General features: G+C 36.7%; 1 protein-coding gene across 20 annotated transcripts in view; it reads right to left on the bottom strand.

The window, feature by feature from the left end:
- MYCBP2 (MYC binding protein 2) overlaps window positions 1-26,214 on the bottom strand; it is a 1,055,480-nt gene that overhangs the window by 96,004 nt on the left and 933,262 nt on the right. For all 20 annotated transcript variants that reach the window (XM_050766397.1, XM_050766404.1, XM_050766398.1 and 17 more), the window contains 9 exons: window positions 23,723-23,772; window positions 19,397-19,569; window positions 17,176-17,320; window positions 11,849-12,064; window positions 7,431-7,486; window positions 5,703-5,818; window positions 1,892-1,989; window positions 1,063-1,179; window positions 206-346 (listed from right to left, as the gene is read on the bottom strand). In XM_050766397.1, coding sequence (XP_050622354.1) covers window positions 206-346; window positions 1,063-1,179; window positions 1,892-1,989; window positions 5,703-5,818; window positions 7,431-7,486; window positions 11,849-12,064; window positions 17,176-17,320; window positions 19,397-19,569; window positions 23,723-23,772 — 1,112 coding nt within the window. The remainder of the gene's footprint in view (window positions 1-205; window positions 347-1,062; window positions 1,180-1,891; window positions 1,990-5,702; window positions 5,819-7,430; window positions 7,487-11,848; window positions 12,065-17,175; window positions 17,321-19,396; window positions 19,570-23,722; window positions 23,773-26,214) is intronic.

Genomic DNA, 26,214 nt, shown 5'->3' on the forward strand with positions numbered 1-26,214 from the left:
TGGATCATAATCTGCACTAAGGGCCTTAACCTTGCCAAACTTCACTTTCATTACACAGAAGCCCTTAAGAATTCAAAAAATTGTAAAGTAAAAGTTACTTAGTTGTGGGTTACCTCAGAACTGAAAAGCCTTAATTAAAGAAAGCCCTGTAAAAAAAAAAAACAGCGTGTATCTATAATGCTTTTTAAAACCACCTTTTACTTACGTCAACAGGGACCAGAAGACTCTTGCCAAGATGTTGATTAAAAGAGAGGCACCAGGCTTCAGTGTAACCATTCATGTTAGGGACATACTTCTTTATTGTCTCATCATTCAGCCTCAGCCACACACCATCGTCATTATGGATCTATAGAAAAAAAGCAACAGAAACAAGCCAGGCCTTCCTGTAAGTCCTATGAGGCTAGCAACGTCTGAAAGTCTGCAAAGCAGGAAAATAATGGTGGATGTGGAGATTAAGCATCTAGTTTTTGTAGAAAGTAAGTCTGAGAGACCTTCCAGGGGAAAAAAAGCAGCAAAGAGTGCCAACACAATATGATAATTCATGTGACAAGATTATAAAAACAATTTCACTTAGGAATAAACACACAAGGAAACCACACTTTAAGACACATAGTTTAAACAGTAAAATCAGATGTTACCCAAAAGAATACGAATCTTCCTTCCCTTATATTTATATTCTAAGAATCAGAAGTTACTTGGTTGTATTACCAGAAAAATATACTGTCTAAAGTTAAAGCAGTAAGAAACACATTTCAAAACAAACAACATTTTAAAATGTCATGAAAAACTATACCCATTTTCAGTGAATACATGTATAGATTTCTGAATACTATGTTGAACATTGTTCTTTTCATGTTCAAAATATAATTTTAGTTATTTTTTAACGATAAAATAAATGAACTGTTTGAAACTCAATGAACACATTCTATAAAGTAGTTTTAAAATATTTCCCAAACTGCTTAAAACACATTCTGACAAAAAACTCAGTAACCTTATTATTAAGAAAACAATGCAAAAACTTTCTGTCCAAAATTTACTACCAAGAGCTCCTTTATCAATTACCTCATCAATAAAAGTGATAGTTCCATTGACTTTCACTATGCCTATCTGCTCACTCTGAAGGGAAGGGTGGCTACGAATGCGAAGCCCTGCGCTGTCCTTGGCCACAAATTTTCGAACCTGAGAAAGGCAAAGATAAACAGTGAGGTAGGAAGAACATGGAATAGAGATCTTATAAGTAGCAAGAAGTAAAATTAAGCAGGTTTGAAAGTATCATAATTCTTAACAAGGTTCCAGAATTATTTGTAGTGAGGCTCTCTCTGCAAATAACAGTGCTTTATAACAACACTAACCACAGACCTTTTAAGCACTGAAATGTATATTACTGAAAATAAAACTTAGACAATTATATATATTTTAACTCATTTCTAAATATTGAAGATATGTGTTAAGAAGGATAAAAACCATTTGTTTCTGTTAGAAAAACAAATTCAATTACCAATATTTCATTTTTTAACATGCAGTTTACCAAAATGCCTGTACTTATTCTTTAGATTTCAGAAGTTAACTTTTCTTTTGACAGTAGAGGACATTTTTGCCTTGCAAACTTTACACTTTATTTCAGTAGACTTTTTGTTCATTGTAAATGTTATATAGCAGGAAGAATACAATATGTATCAATTACGATAGCATTACACAAAGAAATAAAGAAGTACATATGTTATAACTTAGAAATATTACCATAAACTACTCTCTAAATTTATTTAGGGATAATTAGAATTTAAGTCCTGAAATCAAGTAAAACGTTAGATGTTTACTGGCCATTTTGAAGCATCAGTGACAAACATGTAAAAATTGAATGATTCTGGCTCTCAGCTCATTCTGCCCTAACCTTATTAGGCTGAGGTTCAGTCTTTGGTTTGACCAGCTGAGTTCCTGGTGGTATCATCCCTTTTGGTGGGTCTTTTACTTTTACTTCCAGACCAGCATCTGTCAGAAAAATAAGAGAACTGTAACATATGAGAAAAAAACAGAAGGAAGATCCTTAAACCTAATCTTACAAACATCCACAGGCTATTTTTAAAAATTAACACGATCACGAGGTCAGGAGATCGAGACCATCCTGGCTACCACGGTGAAACCCCGTCTCTACTAAAAAATACAAAAAACTAGCCGGGCGAGGTGGTGGGCGCCTGTAGTCCCAGCTACTTGGGAGGCTGAGGCAGGAGAATGGCATAAACCTGGGAGGCGGAGCTTGCAGTGAGCTGAGATTCGGCCACTGCACTCCAGCCTGGGCGACAGAGCGAGACTCCGTCTCAAAAAAAAAAAAAAAAATTAACACAAATATCTGATTTCTGTCCTTTTAAGGTAATGGATATTTAGTAAGCTAAACAAGAGAAATATTTTTAAAATGGCCCTAAGATTCTAAAGGAATATCTCAGGAGGTTAAGGAAAAGAAGGGGCTCCCTATCTTTAACTAGAACATATGAAATGATACAGAAAAAATGGAAAATAATTAAAAAAAAAACCCTTGAGAATTAAATCTTATCAGACAATATCAAATCAGAATACCACTCATCATCTCTACCAGTCATCTCTATGACAATGTAGCATGGTTATGAGAAGCTGAGGTTCTCATGTTAGACTGCTTTGGTTACTCCGATATCTTGCACTAACTGTTTGACTCTCTGTGCCTCAATTTCTTCATCTATAAAATGGGAAAAATAATAGTATCTAACTCACCGAGCTGTTGTAGGAAATAAATGACTTAAAATGTACAAGGGGCCAGGCAGAGTGGTTCACACTTGTAATCCTTTTGGGAGGCTGGGGCGGACGGATCACCTGAGGTTGGGAGTTCAAGACCAGCCTGGCCACCATAGCGAAACCCCATCTCTACTAAAAATACAAAAATCAGCTGGGCATGGTGGCGCACACCTGTAATTCCAGGTCAGGAAGCTGAAGCATGAGAATTGCTTGAACCTGTGAGGTGGAGGATGCAGTGAGCAGGGATTGTGCCACTGCATTCCAGTCTGTGCAACAGAGTGAGACTCTGTCTCAAAAAAAAAAAAAAGTACATGTAGAACAAATTTAGATATATATATTAAATGCACAATAAATGTTAGCTATTATTATTGTAATTGTTCTAATGAATTATTATCTCTGCTTGTCCATGGTCAAGCAAGGTTGCAGCCCACTGATGGCATGGGAGAAAACTTACGAAGAAGAGCAGTGAAGTTGAGTATGGAAGAAAATGGATGATTCTAAGTAAGCAAGTCTTTTTCTTCAGCTTCATTCCAAAAAACAAATACAAGTGGATTTTTCTTATCTAATTTGTATCAGTTTCCTTCATCCCACAATTAGATAAGATGATGAAAAAAACTCTATCTACTGAAATTTTACCAGAATTTTTAGAGAGAAGAAAATCTTCACAATGTCGTTCTTGGCTATTTCTACTTTTGAATTCCTACTGTAATTTGTATCTCTTGTATGTCACTACTTATATTCTACTTCGTATGATTTTGGTTTGCCTGTTTTACTTTCACAGTCCTCAGTAAAGTGTTAACACTTGACAGGAATTGTCTTACTCAGGACAATGTATGCTGAGAACCAAAAAACAGTTGCTGAACTAAAGGCTTTATGGATATGTTGAAATAAAGAAGAGTGCAGCAAAGGCTGCTGGCGAAGGTCTCTAGAACGGTCAGGTGAACTGGACATATCTGAGTCTATATAGTTATATTAATGTATGAGAACATACAATTACATCAATGTAAAGTACCTCTTTACCTCCACTGACAAAGCAAACTACTTAAAGCAGAGTTTCCCAAATATTTTGGTGAAATATTAATTGGTATTATTACTATCTCCACCCTGTTTCTCTCTTTCCCACTAGCAAGGGGTCCCATGATAAGGATTAAACATAGACAAATTTCTTGATTTCAGAACTTCTCAGAATCCCTAATATGTTAATGTAGATTGTGTGAATGTCTCAAGTGAGACTACCATATACAAGTTGAGCATCTCTAATATGAAAACCTCAAATCCAAAAAGCTCTAAAATCTAAAACTTTTTGAATGCTGACATGATGCTCAAAAAAAGTGCTCATTGAAGCATTTTGAATTTTGAAATTTTGAATTAGGGATGCTCAATTGGTAGCTATAATACAGCTATTCCAAAATCAGAAAAAGTCCAAAATCTAGAATACTTCTGGTTGCAAGCATTTCAGATAAAAGATACTCATCCCGTACCAGGTTTTTGAAATCTATCTGATCACAGAAACCCCTTTTCTTGAGGAGCATCAGGAAAAATAACGTTACAAGAAATTCACACTGATAAGTACTATAGTTTTCTCCTTGTTATCCTATTATACACACAGTTTAAAAGTAAAGTAAAGGAAAGATTAATGCCTGAAAGACAAGCAGTATGTTTTTCAAAGTTAATGGTTGTGATGATTAGTTCTAGGTGTCCACCTAACTGAATTAAAGAATACCTAGAAACCTGGTAAGGCATAACTTTTGGGTCTGTGAAGGTGTTTCCAGAGAAGACTGGCATGTGAATGTGAGTGGAGTAGGTGGGGAAGATCTGCTCTCAATGTGGGCAGGCACTGTTCAATCAGCTGGGGACACAGAGCAAACAAAAACAGAGGAGAGGTGAATGCATATCTATTTTCTGGAGCTTGGATAAACACTTCCTCTACTGTCCCTCGACATTTGAACTCCAGGGTCCCCAAAATTTAGACTCCAGGACTTATATCTGTGCCCCTCCTGGATTCTCAGGCCTTTGGCTTCAGACTGAGAGTTGCATCATCTGCTTCTCTGGTTCTGAGGCCACCTGCATCCCAGGGTCTCCAGCCTGCAGGTGTGGCCTATCATGGGACTTTTCAGACTCCATAACTCTGCAAGCCAATTTTCCCTAATAAATCCCCTCTCATGTATCTAATATAGTCATGCATTGCTTAAGGATGGGGGAAATGTTCTGAGAAATGCATCACCAGGCAATTTCATCATTGTGCAAACATCAGAGTGGACTTATGCAAACCTAGATGGTACAGATTACCTGGGTTATATGGTACAGCCTATTGGTCTTAGGCTACAATCCTATACAGCATGTTACTCTACTGGATACTGTAGGTAACTGTACAATGGTAAGGATTTGCATACCTAAACATATCTAAGCATAGAAAAGGTACAGTAAAAATCTTACAGGACCACCACTATATATGTTGTTCGTCACTGACCAAAATGTTATGAGGCACATGACTGTATAGATATCCTATAACACATTGATAGATTGAAAAATGCATTCATTCATCCATATTTACTGTCATTACGTGCCAGGCACTGAGCTACACTGGAAGATCCAAGCATGAATGCTTTCTGCTCACAGTCAGGAGAAGCACAGACACACCCACAAGGGAGAGACAGGGTAACACAGCACCGTGGAAGAGAGCACACCTGACTATTCACATCAGGGAATGCAGGGAAGGAGTCATGAGGGCTACAATGCTTGGGTGGACACCAGAAATTATTACAAAATGTTAACGCACTAATTAAATACTCATTATGAATGAGAAAACAAGGCCTCAAATAACTTATGAAACCTATCCATATGTATGAGGCGAGTTAAAGGGCAAAACTAGAAGATAAAAATAATTTTGATTCTAGTTATTCGAAGTAAGTAGTAGCTCACAGCTTAAAAAAAATTACCAATTTCAATGCCATCAATGGTAACATGAATAGTGTAGAGTCCAATAGCCCCCGGAGTCCAATTTGCACAATAAGTCCCATCATTATTGACACGGATCAGCATATTCTCACTGGGTCTGGAAAGAAATAAGATGGATGTTGGAAATTTTACTTTTGGTTAAGCAGCCAACATCATTACAATAGTTCAGCAAACATTTAATTTGTTTGCATACCTCCTCGCAATCCTACCACCCTGCCATAGTATGCTTGTCTACTCTCCAAAATGCTTGAATTTCACTTCTTTCTTACCTCAAACCTGCATCACCTCTCTTCCTCACTCTCAGGTGATCATGACCTCACCTCTTTCTTGTGAGACAATAAGCAATCAGATACAACCTCAAAGTTGCAATGTGATTAATAAACCTACTTTCCCCTGCCTTCTCTCATGGTAGAATGGAGGAAGTGTCCTGGATTTGATCCAAAGCTAGCCCCTGCCCTTGTCCTGTGAATCTTATTCCCTCAACATTTTTATGCTGCAATCACCTTGTTCTCTCTCATGCATCATCAATATTCTCAATTTACTGAACCATTTCCATTAGCACACAAACTTTAGAACCTTCGCTAACACCTCCCTTTGATATTACAGCCTCCTCTAGTAAGGTCTTAACATCTCTTCTCCTATTTATTTCAAACTCCATTTTCTCACTTTTACTTCCCTCCCACAATTTATCCTTACTAGGCTTTTGTTTCCAACATTTCCTTACACCTGCTGATGTCAAAGTCACCAATGACCACCATGTCCCCAAGTTCAATGGTCACTTCATCCTCAGTAATCTCTCAGTAGCATTTGATAGCTGACAACTCTTCCTATCTTGAAATACTTCCTTCCTTTTGCTTCAGCGACATTTATTTTCCTGGCTTTTTTCTTATCTCACTGGTCATTCTTTGTCAGTGTTTCGTTGCTTTCCCTTTTCTGACTACCGTTTAATTTAAGGAATGCCCCAGGATTTGGGTCTGGGTAATCTTTTTTCTACCTATGCCATCTATCTAGGTGACATCCATTCCTCAGTTTTAAATAAATGCCATCTCTATGTAGATGATTCCCAAATGTATTTTCCCCATGAGTTTCAAACTGGCATTTCCAGCCTATACATAATTCTGCTATCCCAGATTCACTTCAGGGACTTTTCTAAATTCTATGGAGGTGATCTCTCCAAACTATAATGCATCTAATTATTTTTTCCAAGTGTCTATTTTAAGAAGTACTGTTACTAACAAATAAAATATTAACTCAAAAAAATGTGCTTAAATCTGAAGTTAACAGAGTTACTTATGGGCTGAAAAATTAAGACAGTACAATCAAATACAAGTATACCACATGCTGAAATCTCTCCACAATTCATTGGAAGGACAAAAGGATTAATTTTTAAATAGCAAACAAATGAAAAACAAACTAATCAATCCTAAACAAGTCAATTTAAACATTTTTAGATACTAGATACCTACTTTACATACCTACTTTCACTAGTAGGTAGTATTATGTAACATGCTGGCAGTATTACAGTTGAATGTAAACACATGCTTTCTGCAAATCTATACATTATTATGTGACAAATCTCTATCAGCAATGGCAACCTAGAAAAATGCTATAAAGTAATTATTTATAGAAAATAAAGTTGAAATGCAGGACGATTTTAGTTGCAAGCGACAACACATGTTTTGGTTATACTTTGAGAAAGCGATTCTTACCTCTTAGGAGTTGGTGATGCAAAACGTAGTTCTTCAAATGAATAATTTTCATAAACCTTTAAAAAAGAGACCAGTAACAATTGTAAAATCATTGAGAAACATTCTCGATTAATAGAGTAATACATTATTCAATAAATGGTTGTGAGACAACTGGTTATCCATATAGGATAAAAAGAAAAAACTCAATTACCTACATTAGACTATTTATTAAATATAAATTCTATGTGGTTTGAAGATCCAACAGTAAACACCAAAACTTAAAAAAAAAAGCAAAAGAAAAAAACAGATAACATCTTCTGAGTACATTAAAATTTTAAAGCTTTGCAAAACAAAGATACTATAAAGATAGGAAAAGCTTCCACCTCGGAGAAGGAGATTTTTAACTTGTATAACCCATAGGTGATATGCATCCATAATATATAAAGAACAAATCCATACAAAAGAGATAAACAACAACAAAAAAAGAGTCAAGACAATTCTCTGAAGAAGAAATCTGAAAGGTCAAAAAAGACCAGAAAAGTTATTTAACTAAACTTGAAAGAAAACACGAAAGAAAACAAAACTAAAATAAATCATATCATGGTCATCAAATTGTGTTGGTAAGAACCAAGCGCTGAGGAGAACATGCAGCACCTGCTACTTTCATACATTGCTCGTGGGAATGTGAGTTTTGACAATACTTAACGTAGTTGAAGGTGTGCAAGCCCTACAACTTAACAATTCCAATTCTAAGTATGCATCTTACACAAACTCTTGCTCATGTACAAAAGGAGACAAATACAGAATGTTTATTTCTGTACAGTTTATAATAGGTGTCCATCAATGGGGGAATGGACAGATTATGGAATAGTAACCCAAAGGAATACTTTAAAGCAGTTAAAATGAATGACCTATAGCTACATGGCTGAACCTCAAAAATAACATTAAGCAAAAATCTGGCAAAATGATACATACAATATGATACTATTTTATAAACTTCTGGAAAACATATTGAACAATCCAAAATATACTGCTTATGAATAAATTTGTATTCAACAAGAGCCTAAAAATATACATAGGAATGAGAATTACTACACTCAGGACAACAGTTACCTCTAAGGAAGGGGTGGGTAATGGGTCTGAGGAAGGGTTTATGCAGGCTTCAATTGTACGTGTAGCAATCTGTTTCTTAATAAAAAATAACAAAATGACCTGAAACAATTATGGTAAAATGTAAAGACAAAAATGGGCTGTAGGTACATGAAACTTGGCACATTATTCCCAATACTTCTGTATGCCTGCAACATTAGCAAAGAAATCATTATCTTTCAAGTTCAGGTCAAGATGTCCAACTGCTCATCCACTTCTAACTCCTCCTGTACTTACAGTAAAAGGAAGCAAACTCAAAGCCCCTTTCCTTCTCTCTACCCTTTTTGTTTTCATAAAAATGAATTAGGAATGATCTAGCTGACTTTACCTACTCAAAAGTTACATGTGAGAAAAACGCAAATTAAGGCTGAGTCTTTGGCCATACAAAGGTGAGAAAAGAAGGAAATCCAGGTTTCTAGACTTTGAGTACAATGTATTTTCTACTTCATCACCTTCCCTCAAATACATATTATTAACACACTTAGTAATGAAAGGAGAGACCATATCTCATTTTTCCATCCTCTACAATACTTGGCTCACTACTGGGTGAGTACATAGTATCTGTGAATGGTTGATAAGGAAAATTTCCTCCCGGAACCTGAATTAACATTTCACAGATACTGTTTGGGAATGGTATTCTATACCTGCTCTAAACCTAGGCTACTCAGAACATGTTTGAAATACTGCATTCTGTTGTGGTAACAAAATTTGCAAAAGAAATTATACAAATTGAAGCACGTTCATAGGAAACTAAAAGACTAGGGAGGTAAGGAGACAAGAAACTAAATTCCTTAAATAAGTGTTGGAATAGAGAAGAATTTGTAGCCTTGACTTCTTTAACAGCCAGTGGACAATTCATCTAGAACTCCAGTTTCTCATTCCCTGATTTCTTTAACCTCAATAACTTCAACTTTTTTCCAGCCACTCACACCAAAAGTCACAGACCTGTGACACTACTCAGAATTGTTCTGTCTCTGAAATCAAAATAAAGTGGGCTGTTCAGTTTTTTTTTTAACCTCAATAACTATTCCTATATCTACTCTGATGTCTAGTCCCTCTAACTTCCTTGACTCTCTGAAATTTCTTCCCTTCCAAACTAAGTTAGGTTCCACTGTCCTCTCTTTAGCTACCATATACTCAACTTCTTGTTCCACTGTTCTTTTGCTGAACTATCTAGCAAAATTTTAATGCTAGATCAATCCAAATGATTATTTTACCCATGCTCATATGACTCACATTGTTATTTACAAATAATCTTCAATTTCAACTTATTATTCAAAGGCATCTAATACATCTTTTCTGATCGGTGCTTTCTTTCAATCTCAAGGAATAACAATTTCATTTTTTCCCCTTTGTTTCAAAACCTTGACCCTAAGATTCATCACTTCCATTTCCAACTCCAAACACAAAATCACGGTTTTAAATAATTCCTTTGGCTGCAAAACCTAAAAATTTACTAGCATCTGTATTAAGCTTTCTTTTCCTTCTCCTGGCAGAATGAAAACAAGCACTACTCCTCCTATTTAAGGCCACTGCTACCACTTGAGCTCTAGATTCTATTTTTATATTCAGAGTGTCTTTACTGTTTTCTTTCTCTGAATTATCTCCTAATCAGCACTCAAATATGTAAGTCTATCTCTATTAATAAGACCCCATACTCCAAAGCCTTCACTCAGTTCCATTTCCTCTGGTTCTTTCTACAGTCAAACATCTTGAGAGGCTTATCTACACTCACTTCAGCCATTCCCTTAATTATGTGTTGCTTCTTTGGCTAGTATTCTTACCAGTGTGAATTGTTTTTCCTTTTCCTTTCTTTTTCTCTTATCTTGTAAATCAATATTTCTCAAAGTATAGGTTTTGAATTTGAATCACTCCGCATATTTGTTTCAGGCAAATTCCTGACTCTCTCTCCAAACCCACTGAATCTAAATCTCTGGGTGTTTGGAAATCTTTTTTTAAAGTAAGTGCTCCAGATGCTTCTGATGTAGAGAAGAGTCTGAGACTCAGTGATACTGGTGTTTCTTAGGATCCTATCCTGGAACTTCTGTCTTCATTTAACCATAGAAGGTATCATCTATTCCCATGACTTCATAAGCAATGTAAGTGCTAATGATTCTTGAATCCTTTTCTTGAGGTCAGACTGTGATCACTCAGGTCTGTACATCCAACTTTGTTTTATACATCTTCACATAGGTATTTCAGAAGTACCTGAAACTCATCTCATCCAAAACTGAATCTGTTATCTTTCTTAACCAAAACCTGCCCTTCTTCCATTATCAATTGGACACAAGCTCAAAATGTGAATTTCATCTTTTATTTCCTACCTTTCTTCTTTACTCCACCTCCACTAGCTACCAGGTTCTACCGATTCTATTGAACCTATCCTGATTGACAACTCAGTAGTCCAACTGATCAGCATATCTAACCAAATTAAGTCAACAGTCCCCTAAAGAGACTAAAACCAAGCCATGTGTCTTGATCATTTGCCCAATTACACCATCCATATTCCACTATAATCTTTATAAAACTCAAATCTAATCAAGCCATTCTTCTACCCAAAAGCCTTCAATGGCTCATGACTGCTCTCTGAAAATGCCAAAATTATAAACTTCAGCTTCGAATAATGACGACCTTGATAATTCAGACTAACGCTGCCTCTGAAGATAACTAGAACATCCAAAATGTATATTTTTAATGTCTAAAGTTATTAGAGAGCTAAAAATCCCAAAGAGTTCTAGGAGATACATCTGGCATTTGAGAGAATCCAAAACTGAAGGGGGGCATAGGTAAATAGCGAAACCCTCAAGAGATACATTCTAGCACGAATAGTAAACTGCAAATAGACAAGTACTTAGAAATTTTACGTTATTTTTATATTTTGTAGAGATGCGGTCTCCCTATGTTACTGAGGATGGTCTTGAACTCTCTTGGCCTCAAGTGTTGCTCCCTCCTTGGCCTCCCAAAGCACTGGGATTATAGGTGTGGGCCACTGTTCCTGGTCAAAAGTAGTCAAATACTTTCACAGGAACTGAAACAGCCTAATACACCTGTATCTCTGATTGGATTAACTTGATCTGTAATTGATGATCCCCTTTGGACATCTGTCAAAAACCAATGAAAACCCTCTCTGAAGATAGGATAACATTATCTTAAAAGTGTTGCTGCAAATTTAATATCCATCAAATGCTCTTTGGACTTATAATTTCGTGTCTGCATCTGAAACACTGAAATGTTGGTTAAATAAACGAATGTTGAAAACTAAAATTTTTCTGATAAGTAAAATAAATTACCTTCATCATTGTTATGGCAATATATCGAGCTTCCTTCACTATCATTGGTTCATATGAAACATCTAGCTTTGGTGATGCCAGTCCTCCAAAAGTCATGTCAGTATTAGAAGATGCAGTTGTTACTGCAGGACTGCCAGGAATCCTTTGAGGTTTCTTTGCTTGATCTTGTTGTAAAGATGTTTTTTTCTGAGAAACAGGGACAGCTTTCACTTCCACCTAAACATGGTATTACAGAAACCAAATACTATTATTATTTAATTGTCACTGACATCAAAATAAGCAACTTACAATTATAAACTCACAATTATGCATACTTTATGTTAGCTATGTTAGCATTGGTCTATCTCTGGCATTCCTTTCAAAGGCTTATTCAACAGAGTTCAAATGACCTCAAGATGGGTTGACAATACGAATCATGAACACAGTGTAAAACAAGGCCTCATCATTTTGGAATACATAATCAGAGATATCAAAACATAAAAACAAATGCACCACTAATAAAGTACAGGAAAAGGCAGTGGAATGAATCTACATTAAGTTATAGCAGGGACTAACAAATTATTTTATCAGGTAATGCAAGTGTAAATGCTTTCCCACAATCTCAGGACATTTTAAAGCACTAATGTCAGTTTCAGCTGCACTGTTCTAAAGAAGAAAATGTTCTCTATTGATAGAAGTTTCAAAAATTAACACTTAATGAAACAAATCTTATACTTAAAGCCCAAAGATATTTCTTTACTCTAGTGAAGAAAGAATATTATTAGACAGCTCTATCACTAACATAAACATTTAAACAATCTATTAATAATTAAACTTTGCAACTCAATTTCTTCAACAATAAAACGGGACTATCTTTCATCCACTAACTTTACAGTATAGATGCAAAAAACAGATTTGTTAAGGGATGTTAATATATTAAAAATACAAATTGTCTTATAAAAATACCTTTTAGATATATTTTCCAGGAATTATAACTTTGCAACTCAATTTCTTCAACAATAAAACGGGACTATCTTTCATCTACTAACTCTACTATATAGATACAAAGCACAGATTTGTTGAGGGATGTTAATATATTGAAAATACAAATTGTCTTATAAAAAGACTTTTCAGAAATATTTTCCAGGAATTATAAGAAAACGTTCTGTTTTTATTTGTTTATGCATTGGCAGAAAAACACTTGACCCCTAGGCAACCACAAATGTACACACAATTTGAATATCACTTTAGGTCTTCAGCAGGTATCACCATTCTGAGCTTTACTCAAAGTTTCTGCTGTTCCTTACAGACAACATTTTTGTGGTTGGCAAGAATAGGTAATTCAACAGGATTGTCACAGAAATAGAAAAAGTAGCAGAGATAAAAGTGATAGCATTTTTAAGTAATTGAGGACTACCTCAGAACTACAGACTGTCTTTAATGTTTATTGTTCTTAATAATGCCATTCTATGGAATCAGTAGTTTGAGACTTTCACCATTTACATAACGTTAGGCACAGGTGACAAATAGGTTCCATTAAGTGACCACTATCTTCAGGTGAGGTTACAAGAGATCAGTATTTGGACTGACACAATCCCCTGGAAATATTAAAAACCCATTCTTATATTTAAAAAACAGCAGTTTACAGGTATATGGTTAAAATTTCAACTCAAACACGTGCCAGTATGAAAAGCTTTAAACTTTAAATATAATTTAAAAATTTGAAGATGATACAGACAGGAGTCAGAGATATACCAGAAAGGAGAAGGTGGTTCCCTGGCAAAGGCCCCACCCTCAAGCCTGGAAACCACGGCCCTGAGACCAGTTTATCCCTGTATTCCGCCTAAATGTTGCCTTTTTGGCCAGCTCTGCCCCGCTACCCTATGCTCTTATAAATCCCAGACTTCAGCTAGCAGAGAGACAAGTGGTGAATATCAAGTGGAGAAGCAGCAACTGACAGACGCGCGGCTTAACCTCACACGGCACCACTTCGGAGAGGAGCCTGGCTGGAGACTGCTAGGCTTCAGGGAAATATCACCGTCTCACACCATGCCCTTTCCAGCTCTCCTTCTGCTGAGGGCCACTTTCACTGTGTGACAAAATCCGCAGTGGCCGGGCGCGGTGGCTCACGCCTGTAATCCCAGCACTTTGGGAGGCCGAGGTGGGTGGATCACGAGGTCAGGAGATCGAGACCATCCTGGCTAACACAGTGAAATCCGTCTCTACTAAAAATACAAAAAATTACCCAGGTGTGGTGGCGCACGCCTGTAGTCCCAGCTACTCGGGAGGCTGAGGCGGGAGAATGGCGTGAACCTGGGAGGCAGAGCTTGCAGTGAGCTGAGATTGCGCCACAGAACTCCAGCCTGGGCGACAAAGCGAGACTCTATCTCAAAAAACAAAAAACCAAAAAACAAAAACGCCACATTCACGCATTCATCACCTGTTCGTATGACCTGATTCTTTCTGAATGCTGGACAAGAATTCAGGACACACTGGGTGCGGGAATCCAAAAAGGGTGTCATGCTGATTCTTCACTGAGCTGTTTAACACTTAGCCATCCACAGACAACAAAGCTAAAATAGCATTAATTGTGACACACCCCTAGACACAAGCCCAAAGGGGCTTGCCTGGGTGCTCCCCATCCTGCAAGGGGTTTGAGTGCAGAAGCCAAGTAAATGAGCCATACCACACCCACGTCAAGTTTCACAAAGGGGTCAAGGGAACTCTCTTGTCTCAAACATATTTGATTTTAAATAACAGGCACTATTTTTATACATACTATTTCAATTTAACCTTTCTGTAAGCAACTATATTTACCCTAAGTATTTAACAAATTATCACTAGAGTCTATGTCTGTATGCACCATGAACCTTGAAGTAAATCATTGAATAATTTATACTCTAAGAAAACTGAGACATTATAGAATAACCATTCTGCTTTCTTTTACAAACTGTGCTACTTTAAAAAAGTTACTCTTTTATTTCCTGTGTGACTTTCTCTTGTCAATAAGTAAGATTTCCTTAAAATAAACTTTTTTTTTTTTTTTTTAATTCACAAGAAGTTTCAAAATAGATGAAATGTCCTATGTACCCTTCACTCAGGTTCCCCCAATGGCTACATTTTATCCAACACTGTCAAACACTGATGGTACTGAACCAAAACCAGGAAATTGACATTGGTACAATATGTGTGTTTAGTTCTAACTCATTTTATCACATGTAGGAAACAAGTCATTTTATAAGCAAAAAAACTGTAACAATAACACTTGTTGCTTTCTAAAGCATTTTGGAACTCATTGAAATATTAGCTGCAAATCAATTTTTATGTTTCAAATAATTAGCTATTGCTGCATAAAGCTTTTAACAATTTCTGAACAGTCTAAAGTACTTCTGAGACTTCATATACTAATAGGCTGAAAGTAAAATAGGTTAATTTTGTTTCCAGCTAATATAATATGATATTAATAAATTAAATATCAGTAGAAGCACAAATCACTTCTTCTAGATAGTATTTAGAGTGATTTTCTATAAAGTTTCTAAATTGGATAAACCTGAAAGGAATTTAGAGTACACTGAGTAAGAGGTTTAAGGGAAGGAAAGATACAAAGCAGGAGAAGCAAATATATGGAGGAGAAAGAAGAGGAAGAAAAGAGGGAAAAAGCAGAAGGAGGGGAAAGTGAAAGAGGAGAGGGAAGGGGAAGAGAGGAAAAAAAAAAGTAGATCCATCATATGGTTAAAAAAAGAACTCTAAGATGAAAAGAAAAAAAGATAAAGTCTATGAATGCAAGATATAAACAACCCAGATATCAAAAGAGATAATAAAAGGTGCAAAGGAGAAAACACAAGAAAGAAAATACAACTAAAGAAATACCAGAAGCATAACAGTATGAACATGGTATTAGAATGTTGTCACATGAATAAAAAACTTAATCTTGAGGGTTCAAAGATTGGATTTAACAACTCACTACATTAAGAAATTCATCAGTGAATACACAATATACAAGTCCTTCAATATCTTAATGTGTATTGTACTGTGATCAAAATTCCATCCTCCAGTAGTCATTTTTTTCATATCACTATCAGGATAACTTTATTTTTAATTCATTTTTTTCTTATAATTTGTGATGCTTTTTGCATTTTATAGAATAATTCCAAGTAGGCATGAACTCACTTTGTGAAGGGTATGACTTGCCTTAAAAAATTAGAGAAAATATCAGAGTATAGCATATTATGTACGTATGTGTGTATGAATATATAAAGTAAATTATATGTACTTAATATATGCTATTACATAGACACTACTCCATCATATATTTATTTTATATCTTTGGGTTATAATAAAAATTCTAACTATGGATCATGGCCAAATATTTGAAAGACACTGCTAAAAGACTGATTTTGATTTAGCATCAGGGTTGAAAGCTTTTCCATACAGTTTTATTTACTAGTCTTAAGTCATTTAAATAATGTGCTCTTATTTTTTACTTAGGTAAGATGCTACATTGGCATTGTACTTCTTTATGCTATAAATGAATAAATGCATGAAGTAGTTGAAATAGTTCTACTGAAAATAATATTGTGGCAAAATTAGCTGTCCTATGAGCAAAGAGGATTTTGTGGCTTAATCAACTCTAAGCTTCAAATAACCAATCACTCTATAAGACAACTTTGAAGGAGGAGAGGGCTGGGGACTGCCTATATAAAATTTTATTCAATATAAATTTTTCAGAAATAAAAGTTTTAAATGAGATATTCATATTAACAGATTAAATCACAAATAATTATGTATAACATGCTCTGAAACATCATTATGAATTATTATTTCAGGTAAGAGGTATCCTAAAAACTCTATATTCATCATTATGTTATGCAACTATTTCAATTCCTTATTCTTTTACAATCTAAACTCATATATTTCTAAATTATTTAATGAGTGTTATTTTTAAAATGTGGTTTCAATTATACCAAACACAGAATGTACTTGAGTCTTTCAAAGCTATATACAAAATTTAAAAATGTATTCTTTCATGCATTTATTCAATCAATACGTATTGAGGGTCTTCCCTCTATGTGCCTGGCACTCTTTAGATGGATACTTTCTTATCCCTCCTTTGAGTCACCGTAACAGGTAGCAAAATGTAAAGAACAAACTCACAAAAAAATACATGTAACTTGGAAACTTGGGGACTACTTAATATAAACAAGTCATTTAAACAAACTTTCAGCACCACCCATTATATAAAGAGGTTTGTAAAACAAATGGACTCTCAGCACTTAGCATTTCTAAAATGTTATCAGTCACCATAGCCAGTATATGGATGTCTGCTAATTTAATCCAGTTATAATTACCTTCATATTGGGAACATGTACCACATCCCCATACTGGTCTTTTGTTTGAACAGTTATGGTGGTAGGCCAACCACAACGAATATCATCCTTATTCAGGATCAAAGATGTTTTCTGAGGATCAGCATATGAATCTGGCTGAAGCCACCTAATAGCAATGAAAAACAAATAAACAAAACCCCAAACACCGATCAGCATCTTCAACGATTAATATAAAATTAAGCCAAATGAACAAAACTTGTATCAAACAAAATGCTAAAACATTATCTTCATTTCCAACTCAATGATAACCTTGAGTGTCTCCCTCGGAAACTGTTAAGGACAAATTCATTTAAAAAATATGCCAAGCACAGGAGATTTCTGATATTTAAATACAGTATAAAAAACTTTTTAAAACCAGGAAACTTGAAATTTTAACTATGGCTAATTTAAAATCACCAAGAACACGATGTAGGTTGTGTATAATTTGAAGTCCTGAGCAGGCTCACTCTCTCTGAAGGAGCTCCGCCTTACTCTGCCATCCGGGAAGCCTGGAAAAAGCAATGTCTCTGTAAAAGCAGGGGTAGAAATGGCCCTCTGCTTGCCTGACAGCAGCCAGGTTCAAGGTGTACTGCCCAACTTTTTATCACAGTTTCTCAACTATCTTCCTCATTACCTTGCTTTCCACCTAAAATGCATCAATGTTCTGTAATTTGTGATGTCCATTCCTGAATTCATTCTGTAATCTACACATTCAAGTTGTCCTGTGAGCTGAGTAATAAGTAATTCTACCATGCATTACGTAAAAATATCTGCACAGTATAGTAGTGAGGCTGACTTAAGTGATTGGATATTCCTCTCCAATCACTATTTTGTGATTTTTAAAAACTAAAGAGTAATCTCTGCAATTTTAAAATTAAAACCAGAAAAAAGTTGGGATTTTTATTTTTTATTTTTTTACTAGTAAAATCAGGGAGGCCAAAATATTTTTGTCCCTTTTCATCCTACAAACAAAAAGCAACAAAAATAATCAATTAACAACTATAATACATTTAATTTAATTAATTCATTTTTTTTTTGAGACAGGGTCTTGCGCCGTTGCCCAAGTTGGATTGCAGTGGCACAATCACAGCAACCTCTGCCTCCAGGCTTTGAGCCACCCTCCCACCTCAGCCTCCAAGTAGCTGGGACTACAGATGTGTGCCACCATGCTTAATGTTTTTATTTTTTGCAGAGCCAGGGTTTCACCATGGATTGCACTGGCATAATCACAGCAACCTCTGCCTCCAGGGTTTGAGCAATCCTTCCACCTCAGCCTCCAAGTAGCTGGGACTACAGGAGTGTGCCACCATGCCTGGCTAATTTTTGTATTTTTTGTAGAGACAGGGTTTCGCCATGTTGGCCAGACTGGTCTCCAACTCCTTTGCTCTAGCAATCCACTTGCCTCAGCCTACTAAAGTATTGGGATTACAGGCATGAGCCATCACACTGAGTCTTATCATATACTATCATAACTATTCCAACCTGGGCAACATGGTGAAACTCTGTTTCTACAGAAAATACAAAAAAGAAAAATAGCCAGGTGTGGTGGCATATCTGTAATCCCAGCTACTTGGGAGGCTGAGGCACAAGAATCACTTGAGTCCAGGAAGTGGAGGTTGCAGTGAGCTGAGATCATGCCACTGCATTCCAGCCTGGGCAACAGAGTGAGACCCTCTCTCTCAAAAGCAAACAAACAAACAAACAAAAAACTACCAAACAAAAATATTAACTGTCATTTTATATTTCAGTAAGTTAAATATACATAAATCAGACTTTTTAATTTTTTTTTTTTTTTTGAGACGGAGTCTCGCTTTGTCACCCACGCTGGAGTTCTGTGGCGCGATCTCGGCTCACTGCAAGCTCCGCCTCTTGGGTTCACGCCATTCTCCTGCCTCAGCCTCCTGAGTAGCTGGGACTACAGGCGTCCACCACCACGCCTGGCTAATGGTTTTTTTTTTTTTTTTTTTTGTATTTTTAATAGAGTCAGGGTTTCACCGTGTTAGCCAGGATGGTCTCGATCTCCTGACCTTGTGATCTGCCCGCCTCGGCCTCCCAAAGTGCTGGGATTACAGGCGTGAGCCACTGTGCCCGGCAAACCAGACTTTTTTAAGGTAGCACTTTAATATTCTAATGACTCCCCTCTTTCAGAAATGATGAAAGATGAAAGCCCTAAAATAAAGTACGTAACTTAAAGTACATTTACCTTGCAAGCCTTCCACCACTTGATCCTGGGACACAGGCAATAAAATCATCCAGAAAAGACTGTTCATTGCTTTGGATTTGGAGTGGTAAATTTCCCTCAAGTGCTTCTAATATAGTTGGTGAATGAGAAAGAGCTAGACCCTTTCCAAGAATTCCAGAATGGGTTTTGCACACCTGTTAAGTAAAAAAGAATATTTATATATATTTTAAAATAAAACTTTAATTACATGTAATTTTTCAACATGCAGATACTTTTAGACAGGCCTTTACAGAGAAATCATTTTCTCCACATACCCCACTGTTCCTTCTTTTAACCCACAGAATAGGAAATTCCTAGGAGAAAAATTATGAGACAATATTTCTCGTTTCTTTCCTCCCTCAAAAATAAATGCCTTGTCAGAGATCTGCATGCTGGATAAAATGGTATATCTCCTCCCACGCCAGTCCTCTATGTGTTACGTCCTCATTTTTCAGGGCCAGAGCTCCCTTCTGTCAGCAGCTGTGGATGTCTCCCTCTTTTTTCTTTTTGAGACAAGGCCTTACTCTGTTACCCAGGCTGGAGTACAGTGGTGGCATCATAGCCCACTGCAGCCTCGACCTCCTGGGCTTAAGCGATCCTTCTGCCTCAACCTCCCAAGTAGCTGGGACTACAGGCATATGCCACCATGGCTGGCTAATTTTTTAAAAAACTTTTTGTAGAGATGGGGTCTTGCTATGTTGTCCAGGCTGGTCTTGAACTCCTGGCCTCAAGCATTCCTCCCACCTTGGCCTATCAAAGTGCTGGGATTACAAGCCTGAGCCACTGCACCCAGCTTCCCTCTTTTAAAGTTCCCCTTACAGGCAGCTATCATGAGTAAGGTGTGGCTGTTCTCTTGGGTGGGTGGGCACCAAGGTCTTGACTTGGGTAAAAGTGAGTGGAAACCTGATTGTGGCAGCACGCAAACCTCATTAGCCTGTCTAAGCCTTATTAAAGTTAAGAAGAAGAGGCAGATAAAACAAATTTTAGGTTTCACCTATCTGACAAGTAAGTCTTACGTTTTTGGAAAGGTTTGTTTTAAATGCTGAAACTCTAAAAACTTTTTACTGACTATAAAATAAATTCCAAAAAATTTTTTTCATAGAAAATAATTACATTTCTAGTACTATCACATTTGAAATTATGCAGTTTCAAAAATAATCATCTTTGGAATCAAATAGACTTAAGTTCAAATCCTGGCTTTGGACAAATTATTTGCTGTGTGCTCTTAAGCTAAAAAGTTACCATCCCTGAATCTGTAAACTATATAAACTGGTGGTAAATAATCTCTCTTTTATACAGTTATTATAAAATTTAAACTAAATAATGCATATAAAATATATAATACATTGCCTAACAAACAGTAAGTGTTTAATACATGTTAGATTATCACAAAAACTACCTTACATGCCAAAGAGATAGGCAATTTGGGACATCATTTTTTTTTTTTTTTCTTGAACAGTAACATAATAAAGATCTCTCCATATCTGGCCTAGATGACACTTTATATGCCATAATAATCCCTGAAATTATAAACAATATATGAACTCTGATATGGTTTGGTTCTGTGTCCCCACCCGAATCTTAACTTGAATTATAATCTCCACGTGTTGGGGGAGTGACCTGGTGGGAAGTGATTGAATCATGGGGGCAGATTTCCCCCTTGCTGTTGTCCTTACAAGATCTGGTTGTTTGATAAGTCCGGAGGCTTTTCCCCTTCTCTCTCTCTTGCTGCCATGTAAGACATGCCTTGCTTCCCTTTTGCCTTCTGTCATGATTGTAAGTTTCCTGAGGCCTCCTCAGCCATGTAGGGAACTGTGACTCAATTAAATCTCTTTTCTTTATAAATTACCCAGCCTCAGGAAGTTCTTTATAGCAGTGTGAAAACGGACTAATAGAAACTCTTTGACAGTTCTCCTTTAACTAGAATGTTGCCTGACACATATTGTTTATTATATATCTGTTGAATTAATTTTTATTTTTGAATCTTAAGGTACAAAGATTTAACTGTAAAAAAAGAATACACATAAGATGCCAGTGGCTTTTTAAAACTCAGAAGTTTCTTAACATTACTGACACACTACAGCTCCCTATGATCAGAAGACAGTGCTCAAAATCATGAACTTTTTTTGTTTGTTTGTTTGTTTTGTTTTGTTTTGAGATGGCATTTCACTCTTGTTGCCTGGGCTGGAGTGCAATGGTGTGATCTCGGCTCACTGCAACCTCCAACTCCCGGGTTCAAGCAATTCTCCTGCTTCAGCCTCCTGAGTAGCTGGGATTATAGGCATGTGCCACCAGGCCCAGCTAATGAGACAGGGTTTCTTTTGTCACCGAACTGCCAGCGAACAAATCCCAATGCAATTGCTCACTAGCTGTGTGATTGTGGGTGAACTGCCTAAATGCTCTATGCATTTGTAAATGGAGATAAAACTTTTTAATTCATTGGGTTGCTGTGGGGAGTTAAAAATGCACAAAATGTTTAAAATAGTGCTTGATAAACATGAAATAAATGTTTTCATTATTACCACTTTAATTCATCTCAGGAAATAAATAAAATGTAAACACTAGCCTTAGCAATTACAAGGACTGGGTACCAGCCTTTGTTTCCCATCTGAGTCTTCAAGAAGTCACAAAACTTCTTTGAACTTCAGTTATTATAATTGTAAGATGCAAGACCTAACATTGATTTCAAAGTGTAATTACAAAAACAGAGAGATAGGCCGGGCGCTGTGGCTCAAGCCTGTAATCCCAGCACTTTGGGAGGCCGAGACGGGCGGATCACGAGGTCAGGAGATCAAGACCATCCTGGCTAACACCGTGAAACCCCGTCTCAACTAAAAAAAAAAAAAATACAAAAAACTAGCCGGGCGAGGTGGCAGGCGCCTGTAGTCCCAGCTACTTGGGAGGCTGAGGCAGGAGAATGGCGTAAACCTGGGAGGCGGAGCTTGCAGTGAGCTGAGATCCGGCCACTGCACTCCAGCCCGGGCGACAGACCGAGACTCCGTCTCAAAAAAACAAAACAAAACAAAAACAGAGAGATAATATTAAAGATGCTGAAACCTATCAAGTGCTCTACAGATATTATTTAAATCACTACTACTAACTACATATACCTAGTACAGAAAATAAGTATGATCTAAATTGGTGTTTTCCAAATGTGGGCTCAAAGTTCTCTGATCCATGGCCGAATTAGAAAAACTAAGGATATAATAGAGTCTTCCATTCTAAGACCTTTCCATCTGGGGCTATTAAAATGTCTTTTATTTTATAAGACATTGCTGATAATAAGTAGTACATTTTTAAAGAGTGTTTTTACCTAATAAGTTCTCAGGAAAAATATTTTTGGAAAATTTTACAAATCTATCAAATCCTAGGGTCTGAGCACCACTGATCCAGCTGAGAGACTCTCAACTTTTCTTCTATCTTCACACCATTGCTAGATGCAAAATTTTCCCCATCACTGATGTTCTCAGTGTGTGGTAACCAACGGTGCTCACTTAGCAGTACATCAGAATCTCTGGTTTGGCCTAAGTAGGTATTACAATTTGACAAATGATGCCTACAGATTCTGATACTTCCATCCTATTACAGATTACTAGCCAGCTAAAGTCAGACTAATGAAGTAAGAATACAATATAGTCATCTCTAAGCAATTTTAAGAAATATTAGGTTGATGTAACAGATCCAAAAGGGTACTGCACTGAAATACAATACTCATGTATTTCCATTCAGAGTCAAATGTGCTAGTTAATGCCTAAACGAGCAAAAAAGGTAAAGCAAACAGTAATAAAAACAACAAATGATGGCTCCTAATTGTCCACAGGCAATTAGCCCTAACCACTTAATATGATATACTGGTTTGTCACAGACTGAGCTCACCAACTGTACTGACCTCACCTTTTGCTGCTTCCTATAACACAACTATACATCCTTTGTGAAATGTCTTTCCCCTTTCTCTAGCTGGCAAAAAAAAAAAAAAAGAAAAAAAGAGAAAAAAAAATTCTTTCAAGATGCAGTTTAAATGGCCACAGCTCTGCAAGCCATCCTTTGCACCCTTGGCACTTGATTTGTTTTTTCTCCCAAAGGATTTTTGTCTAACTCCAGAGTCAATTACCCACCAAATACATAGGGCTCACATGGGTTTCTCCCACCAAAGGGAGCAATTATAAGTTATTTATATCTATAATGCCAATGAATAGAGTGAAGTACTTAATGAATGGACCCAATGGTCAAGATAAATAGGCTGATCTGAGTGATAATACTTTTTAAATTAATGTACAAAGTTTATCCTTAAAACATTTGGGACAATACCTGCAATGCAGCCTCTTCAAGAATTTCAAGGTCTTCTTCTAATTCATTACCTGTTGTGCGAATAAAACGTTTTACTAAAACATGTCAATACTTAGTTTAGTTTAATTTTCTAGTTCTTTGCATTCATTACACTTTTTTTTTTTTTTTTTTAAATAATTCTGTTATTCCAGATTGAAAAGATTTGTGATTCTGGAAAAAATCCCAGCAGCATACATTTTAATATATAAGATATTTTCAGTGGGAATATACTACAATTCTCAAGGCAATACTCAAGAAGCACCCATGGGTGATTTGCCAAAGATATATCCTACATTTATGAATATAAATGTATACTTTCTGAACTTAGTGTATTCGTTTTGTCTAAAAAAAGAGGGAGCAAATTATTTCAAATCTGAGCCTTTATATTTTGGTTGCCTTATAGAAGAGCTATAACTTTAGTAAATGACAGGGACTCACAGAAAAATAAAAGGCAGTGACTGCATCCCCTAGCCACTTTCTCCTTTATTAATTAATAAAGAACATATTTGTTGATCTTTCTTTGACATTATTAAATGTTACTAATAAAGTAATACTTGTTCAAGGTGAAATACTCAAATTGTATAGAAGTGTAGAACAAAAAATTCGAAATCTCTAACCAGTGCCATGCCCCCTTAAAACTATCCACTGTCAACAGCTTATGTGTTGTTCTAGAAACTTGGTGTGCAAACAAACCAAAAATGTATATGTGTTTCAACCACACACAAACATACTCTTTTTTTTTCTTTTGAGATGGAATCTCACTCTGTCGCCCAGGCTGGAGTGCAGTGGCGCGATCTCGGCTCACGGCAACCTTCACCTCCCAGGTTCAAGTGATTCTCTTGCCTCAGCCTCCCGAGTAGCTGGGACTACAGGCGTGTGCTACCATGCCCAGCTAATTTTTGTATTTTTAGTAGAGACGGGGTTTCACCGTGTTAGCCAGGATGGTCTCAATCTCCTGACCTCGTGATCCACCCGCCTCAGGCTCCCAAAGTGCTCGGATTACAGGTGTGAGCCACAACATACTCTTTTGTAATATACAGAATAATGTATGCAAAAATGGGACCCTCTTCTGCAACTTGCTTTTCTCACTTAATATAATTTGGACAGCTTTCCTTGTTAGGCCATATAGGTCTACTTTTTCAAAGAGCTGCACAGACTGCCACTGAATGGGTATGCCATTACTTATTTAACAGGTTCCCAACTGAAAGACATTTTGGTTGGTTCTGGGTTTTACAATCACAAGCACTGCTATATTAATCCATCCTTCAACATATACTTTTTGAGTATTTGTGCAAATATGTATAAACTTTTTTTAAGTCAAAAAGTATATATAAGGTAAACTTTAACAGCTATTGACAAAAATAGGTTGCTAGCAATTTTCCTCATGTGGATATAATACAAGGTCTCATTTCCGCACATACATACCAATATTAACTGGGAGAAAAGGAATGAAGAAGAATAAAAGGGACCAGGAAGAGAAAACGTAATAAAGAAGGAAAGTCAGAGGCAGAAAAGGGAGGAAAAAATAATAGTGGGAAGGGTAGTCTTAAAGGAAGGAGTAAAGATGGATTTTGGTGGGGGGGGTAAGAAAATAAAACTTTAAACCATGTATAAACATTATAGAATCAGTAAGCATTTTTATTTTCAACTTTACTCCCTTGATTATAGATTAATCGTGGATCATACAAATTTGCTTCATATAAAAAAAGTACCATTTCTGCCACTGCCTCATCTCTGTTCTGCTCCAGTGAAACATTCTTCTAAAGAGATATCTAGGCCGGGCGCGGTGGCTCAAGCCTGTAATCCCAGCACTTTGGGAGGCCGAGACGGGCGGATCACGAGGTTAGGAGATCGAGACCATCCTGGCTAACACGGTGAAACCCCGTCTCTACTAAAAATACAAAAAACGAGCCGGGCGCGGTGGCGGGCGTCTGTAGTCCCAGCTCCTCGGGAGGCTGAGGCAGGAGAATGGCGGGAACCCGGGGGCGGAGCTTGCAGTGAGCTGAGATCTGCACTCCAGCCTGGGCGGCAAGAGCGAGACTCCGTCTCAAAAAAAAAAAAAAAAAAAAAAAAAAAAAAAAAAAAAAAGAGATATCTAAATTCAAATGGACCGCCCTTCCTTACTTTCCATTCTCCCTCTCTACTCTGAAATGACTTACAGTTCTCTCATTTTACTAACATATTTCTTATTGCATATACAAGCAACCAACAAGTCTTCAAGTCCAATGACAGATTTTAATGCACTTCTCAGAGCATGCCAAAATCCCAGGAACATCCCCTCTCCTGGTTTTTCTCCTCCTTCACTGACTGTTCCTTCGCAGTCTCATTTGCAGCCTCCTCTTCCTGTTCTGTACATCTTTGAAATTTTGGTAAGTCACAGCTTTAATCCTAAGCTATCTTCTCTTTCTTATCTACATTCTCTAGCATATCTTTCATACAGTCCCATATCTTTAAATAATGAGCATATTCAATTA

Source organism: Macaca thibetana, chromosome 17 (genome assembly GCF_024542745.1).
Source record: "Macaca thibetana thibetana isolate TM-01 chromosome 17, ASM2454274v1, whole genome shotgun sequence".
Taxonomy (NCBI): Eukaryota; Metazoa; Chordata; class Mammalia; order Primates; family Cercopithecidae; genus Macaca; species Macaca thibetana.